General features: G+C 35.6%; 1 protein-coding gene across 4 annotated transcripts in view; it reads left to right on the top strand.

Annotated features, from left to right (window-relative positions):
- Positions 1 to 7,507, top strand: part of LOC121327193 (A-kinase anchor protein SPHKAP-like) — a 102,790-nt gene that overhangs the window by 65,371 nt on the left and 29,912 nt on the right. For all 4 annotated transcript variants that reach the window (XM_041271057.1, XM_041271056.1, XM_041271058.1 and 1 more), the window contains one exon: positions 6,571 to 6,681. In XM_041271057.1, the coding sequence (XP_041126991.1) occupies positions 6,571 to 6,681 (111 nt within the window). The remainder of the gene's footprint in view (positions 1 to 6,570; positions 6,682 to 7,507) is intronic.

Raw genomic sequence — 7,507 nt, 5'->3', positions numbered from 1 at the left:
GAACAGAGCAGATTAGTTCAGATGTTGTAGATCCTGCCAAAGATTTCGTACACTGTGTTGTGTTGCGCTGCCATTGCTGGTAGTGTCACGTGAGCTGTTCAGTGTGTTGATATGTAAACAAATCCTGTTCGCCTGAAGAGCGTATCAACTTCAACCTCCGTCTCAATCTCCTGCCTGTCACTCAGCAATGAACGCACGCACCAACATGGCAGACAGCTACTCTGTCACAAACATTAATACCCTGTATCTTTCTAAACAAGGGATTTATGGGAGCTCCCTAATAAAAGCTGAATCTCAGAACAATAATTGTGTGAATATAGTAATTGTTACAGCTGTGTTTAATGGTATTTAAAATAGGATCCATTCATCTGACTGTTTACATATTCGTCCTCAGATATGCGATGGATTACTTTATATATAATCAATTAAAAAAAAAAAAAAAAACATTCCACAAAGACAAATATAGAGCTTCTGTATATGTTTGTTCTTTGTGGAAAGCTTTCTAGAGTGTCAAGTATCAATGAGACAGATTTTGAAACATTGCTTGAATGTTTAAAGCAAACCAGTCTAATCAGTTATGCTGTTCAGTGTCACTGTCTTGGGAGTTTAAAATACTGTTTTAGGCAGAAATCATTTTCCAGCATTTAAATGAAAAAGGTATCTGCCTTTCTGTTGTGTCTATGTAGCAAAGTTACAGGGCTGTCATTGCATGTTTGTAAAACTGACAACAGCTATGGCAAAGTATAGGAAGAGCTACACATATTATCTAATTTTTAGCAGCTCTGGCAGAGCTTTGCATGTCCAAATCTTGAACAAATATAATGCATTCATATTTTTTGAGGTTTCTCTCTATACATATTGATTCTTTGTTTTATAACTCTTGTCGTTTCATAGTATTTTTGATCTAGGAAATGCTTGCAGAATATGACTAATAGAAATTGTCAGTTAGATGAAACAGTGGTTTTCTGTAAATGCACAAAAATGTATGATCTGTGTTAGTAACATATCTGAGGAAATACAGAATGGACAGTGAAGCAGTAAAAAGTGTGGTACAATTTATACCACGTACAAAGGTTCACTTCATCACTTACTGTTTTGTTAAGTATGTTGTTGCTATTTGTAGGTTTTTCTATTTTGTTGCCATTTGTGCAGACTGCTGTTATTTTGCTGAATAATTTCTTCCTTCATTATGCTATCAAATTGTTTATTAATGGGAAGTGGCAGTATGTTAATGAGATACATGCTTATTAGTGCATGCAGTAACATAACATCAGATTTTCCATTTTTCCCAGTAAGATTTTTCTACTTCAAAGAATTGCATACCCATTTTTTTTTGGCAGTTATTTTTTCCAATTACCATATGCATTGACTGGGTTTGGCCCTGGCTCTGGTGTGGGTCAACTGAGACTCAAATATATCACACAGTAGCAACCATTATATTGTACACTTACATTTAAAGCATAGGCAATAAAACAAACTGTAGGGTAAAGCAAGTCACTGGAAAAATAGATGTCAGCAAGTGTTTTAAGGCTACAATTCCATCTCACAGATTCAATGAAGGACATACAGTAAAGCACTGAAGTCCCTATGCGTCTCTGTGTACCACATATCATATATGGCAGGTATTATCATTCTACCACTCCTGACAGTGATGTTAGTATCAAATACTTGAAGATGCTACATTTACCGGTTTTAGTAGGTACAGATAAATGATACATGTTTTTCTTTTTTTTTTTTAATTATTATTATTATTTTTCAGCAATATTTTATAGCTTGGGCTGTATATGTCCCTTCTGAACACATTGTACATAATGGTATTGTGCTGCAGTATAAGCAGATTATGATGTTTTTTCAGCATATTTTATTATGAGTTGTCAAACTGTGCATTTTGTTCATTTTAGAAGTTTTAAAGCACCCCATAAACGTGTTTGTTGTGTCAGCTTTAGCTGCATTCAGTAAATGTTTATCAGTTCGTTTTGTAGACAGAATTTTATTCAGTGTCTCTTGGAAAAGAATAGGCAACTGCATAAAGTACACCAATGCAGAATATTTCCCATCAGCTACGTAAAACCAGTGCTGGTACCATGCTTGAGTTTAGATCCAAAATGAAAAATCTGGGAATAATTTTTGATCTGGATTAACCTGGATCTGGATTGACCTGGATTAACTTTTGAACCTCGTGTAGAATACTGTTAAGGCATCATTTTTCCACCTTTGAAACACTGCTAGGCCTATGCTCTCAGCATCTGTAGCTGAAAAACTGGTTCATGCTTTTGTTTTCTCATGGATAGATTATTGTAACACCCTGCTCGCAGGTGTCTATAAAAGCACCCTTACCAAATTACAATATGTTCGGAACTCAGCAGATAGAATCCTGACGATCACATCACTCTTGTTTTGGAATCCCTGCCCTGGTTGTCTGTCAGTTTTCGAGTGTTTTTTTTAAAAACCTTCTCTCAAATGATTCTGGGCTGTTGTGTGTTCCTCCTGCTCGTCTGTGCCCCATGAGTGGCAGGACCTTTAGTTGTTATGCCCCAAAACTGTGGAACACCATTTGGATTCAGCCACTTTGAGTGCTTTAAAATCTAGCTTAAAGACATACTTTTTTTAGAAAGGCATTTTTGCGAATGTTTTTATCTTTAGTTGTGGTGATTTGTGTTTATCTTGTAAAGCGGTTTGAGATGATTGCTTTTGAAGGTGCTTGTGGCTTTCTTACGTGTTGTTCCCGCACTGAAGCAGGCAGACAGGCAGGTGATAGCCGGAGTGGAGGCACGGAGACACAGAAGTGCAGTGAAACACACCAGCATGGCGCTCAGTATTTATTAACACATAAAACAAAAAAACAAACAATAATATCATGTGACGCTACCAGCAATGGTAGTGCACAGAGGACAGTACAAGACTGTAAAAACACTCAAATTAAAACACAATGACAAACTATAAATCAAAGGTGCTGTGAAAACAGCAGGTCTTGCAGCAGCCCCGATCATAGTGATCACTATGTTTTTATACTGACACTGCGCTGAGACACACCCTCCTGCCTGCTGGAGCAGCTGATTGCTTTCAGCTGCTGCTCCATGTAGACAGGTATTCGTCCCCGGCGGAGCGCCACAGCAGCTAAACAATTAATTACATCAATCTATTAACAACAATTAACCCAACAATATACAATAAAGTACATATTGCCCCTGTGCAGGCCACAGTGCTATATAAAATAACGTTTATTATTATTATTATTATTATTATTATTATTATTATTATTATTATTATTATTATTATTATTATATGAAATAGCACACAATCACTAAATGAATTTATTTTACTGTATAAAATGTTCTGGTTACAGCAGGGTCATTGAAAGACTTAATGTATGCTTTTCTTGCCAAGCCCAATTAGTAATAAATTGGACTTAATTCAATTTTTTTCTTTAGGACACCCCCCCAAAAAAACATCAATGGTTAAAGCTGCCACACACCAGACACAGTGCGATTTTTAAATTTGCGATAAGGTACTTTCACAGCGACCAAACACACCAGAAGCGACACCAGAGGCGATGCAACAGGTTTGAAAACTGCCAAATCTATACAACTGTTCAAAATTGCTATTGACAAAACTATAATCAAGACTGGTACATATTCGTTGACATGAGTGTCTTCTCTGATGTTATTTCAACACTTATGGCAAGAAATCATACACACCAGGCTTATCCAGTTCCTTTGAAATGGGCTCACATATATTGTCTTTCAAATCTGAATCTTCATAATTGTGATGACCTTTGTCATAAAGCTCTGGGTATTTTTGCAATGGCAAGTATTATTGTTTCCTCCGTCATTTTGGATACTGCTTCAATCTGCTTCACCACATGCATTGAAGCTGTCCTCTGATTGCTCATTGCTCAATTCAATCCTATTTATTGCACGTCGCTCCAGTGCCTCACTGGTGCCGCTCCCATGTCGCCTGTGCTGTGAAAGATACTTATGAAAAAGTTCTATTCATTTTATCGCATCACTGCACAGTTTCGCTTGCCGCATCACGTCAGGTGGGTAGCAACCTATAATTAAAAAGTCTAAACGTAAGTCAATACTGGAATCTCTCAGACCTAATATAGCTCGGTATTTTGTCAACCCCTTTAAACTAAACACCACATTGCACAAATGATCTGTGTCATTTCGTCATGGGTCTATTTTATCAATGACACAAAACTGAATTATTTTCTTCTCAATTGATTGGTGTTTTGCACAAGGGGTGCACAAAAAACTTCCCAGCACTGCCTTTGCCATCTTAAAGTCAGACCATTTTTTAAATTACTTAAGTTAACAAAGGGACCCAGCATATATACTTATACAGTGACAGCAAGGTGAACTGGTGCATGTTGAAGACACAAAGTGTATCTAATGAAGAATCTGTATTACATTGTGCAATTTACGTGTCATTTATAGGCTGTATAGCTTTTATAGATGAATAGGTTCATGTTTACTAAACTGAGCTAATGAAGACTTGAAACTGGCCTGATTTCTCTGTTTTCTTACCTTATTGAAATCTTTTCTAGCCTTTTCAGTTCAATTAGCTTTCATATGGTTACCCTGATAAAGAAGGCAACTGTTTATTGCACAGCAATTGTATGGCTCTTTGCCTGGTTACTGTAAGAGTAATCCTCACATTTTAGGTACAGTATAGGTTCGGAGCAGGTTTCCAGCATTTATATATAAATACAAAACACTATAATAGCTCTTCCACCTAAGTCTTAATTATTTAGCTGGAGAGGGATTTTACTAAATGAACAGTGATGTGTAAATGCTTACTTGTGTTAAACTAGACCATGTCTGATTTCAACATTGCTCAGTCTAATTAGTAAATTAAAAACCTCACTTCTATAAAAAAAAAAAAATCCTCAAATGCCCTTGATGCCAGAAGCATGTTGTGACTGTGAATCCTAATTTCCTGTTGAACAGGTTTTCAAATATCCTTTGATGTCTCTCGAATTACACTTTACACTGATTGCCCCCTCTTACGTTAATAGTGCACATTAATGAGACACAGGCACTCAAATAACATATAACTTGCTCAAGTGAAACAAGACGTCAGGACCTCGTTTGTCAAAGCTTTTAATTCCAGCTGAGCCATTCGCCCCAGTTCATGTGAAAGGAAAATAAAAAATGGAAGTTTTCCTTTGCTGCAGATCTTGAGACTCTACTTGAGTCTTGCGGTCCAGAGTACACATGAGGAAGTAATGGGCCAGATTTTCAAGTGTTCATCCTCTGTAATATTCCTGGTATTTTGACTGAAAAAACTGCTAGTTTTACCAGAACCAAACCACTAAGCAATATAATTCACGGTCTCTTAGACACTGGAGTCATTCTTTTTCATTTTGTAACATTTAAATATTAAAAAAAAAAAGTGAGAACATACTCCCCTATTAGATCTGGGAAAAATAAGGACAACAAAAAGACAAAGGGGCTTGTGAATAGCTAATTAGAGGTAAGGAAATTATTTAAAAATGTTATGTATAACTAAGTTGTTTCTTTCTAGTTTTGTACCGTTAACTTGTGTGTTTTGCTGCAGATCAACCATGTAGTAAACAGTATGAATGCTGGAAGCAATGATTATAAAAGAGGGTAATGGTGTTTTAATGGGAATTGCATTACTTTCAGTTAAAGCGGTTGATAAATCAAAGTGTGTAAGTAACAGATACATGTTTCCTCATTAGCCGAGGGAGATTAAAGTTTCAAGATAAATCAATACTGTTAACACAATCATGATCTAAATAGATCAAGTGGATCAAACGTTATCATTTACAAGCAAATGGAAAACTATAGGTTTCAAAACATGTGATCCTAATCACATTGCAGCCTGGTTAGGAATCTCTGGTTATAACCAAAGAACTGTGATTTCAAAAAGGCGGCTCTGTCTCTAACCATAATTTCAATACAATGTAATTACACATGCAGTGACATAGTAATTACATAGTAGATATATTGTAAATACGCAATCACATGTGTAAGTAGTGTTTTTTTCCTGCCAACATGCAACTTTTCTACACAATCTTATAGGTAATTACGGTGTTATTACAATGTTATTGTGGTGTAGTTAGATACATGTAATGCAACATGTTTAATGTTCATAACAAACTTTGAATGAAAACAGATTGCCTTCCCAGTGCGAGCTTAGTGAACAGTTAAGAGAGCCTTGAACTAGCGAAACGATATCGCAGTCTTCCAGAACTTTAGTAACCCTCCTAAGTCTTTATCGCTGTTGATTGAGTGGATTTTGCGGGACATGAATAAGTTATTGACAGGTTTTGATGAAATTGAGAAAAAAAATGTTTCATCTGTTCTGTTCTGTTTCGGCGGTGTGTGCAGCGGTGGGAAGGAAATTAGCCTGAAGTGATCTGGTGTACTTTTAAAATCAAGGACCTTGCGGATTCAAGTGTTGAGTGCTGCTTATCTTAACAGAATGGAAAGAGGGTTTATGTTCCTTCAAGATATCGGGGGGAGGGGGGGGGTGGTGGTCAGGAAGACATTTCAGATGTGTATTTGCAGCTATTATTCATTGAACTTTTATGATTTACAGGTACTGTGCAGCACCAGCTTGCTGGATTCCACAGAGTACTGGTTGCGAAATGAAGGGGCACTGTGCCGAATTGGATTAATGGAAGACAAGACTGACAATAGCTGTACCACAGTAAGTAACATTGGGATTTTCACTTCATGATTTGCTGAGCACTGTGTTGAAATCCTGAAATCAATGGTACAAAACCTATAGATGACAAATAATATTATGATCGTTATTTATTTATTTGTTTATTTTTTTAATATGTTGTTAGTGTGGTGTAAAAAAATAAAAATAAACCTTAGTAGAATGTTGAATGACTTAAGATTCGTTAATGTTGTTACAGCAGTTTGTTCCATCTGTAAATTCATTGTATATACATTTACATGACCTATATATGTATCTAGAAAGTACTAATAAATGAAACCTGGGAAGGTAGAGGGTGTTGAAAGAGGTGTGGGGTTATATTACATTGCATACTGTACTAGAATCATACTGTATACTGATTCTAATGTGTGTACAATATTCATATTATACAATTTCGGACCATGTAATATAATAACAACAACAACAATAATAATAATAATAATAATAATAATAATAATAATAATAATATATTATTATATTATATTATTATCAGGAATATTAGTAGTAAATGTAACCTAGTGGCTTATGTTATTCACAATGTTTGAATCCGTACCATGGTTGTAATTTTTATATATAAAATTGTTTTGATATCACACTTTTCATAAGTCCACTAACGGCATGGTCTGATTACTTAATAATCCACACATATATATATATATATATATATATATATATATATATATATATATATATATATATAATATATGTGTATATAGGTCGTATAGCCTTAGTCGGTTCCAGCATATCGGAATCACCAAGGACGGGGGTTCAGCGAGTTGATTTACCTGGATTCCTAACATTATAAGTGTTT

Source organism: Polyodon spathula, chromosome 14 (assembly GCF_017654505.1).
Source record: "Polyodon spathula isolate WHYD16114869_AA chromosome 14, ASM1765450v1, whole genome shotgun sequence".
NCBI classification, from domain to species: domain Eukaryota; kingdom Metazoa; phylum Chordata; class Actinopteri; order Acipenseriformes; family Polyodontidae; genus Polyodon; species Polyodon spathula.
This window is presented reverse-complemented; position numbering and strand designations above follow the sequence as displayed.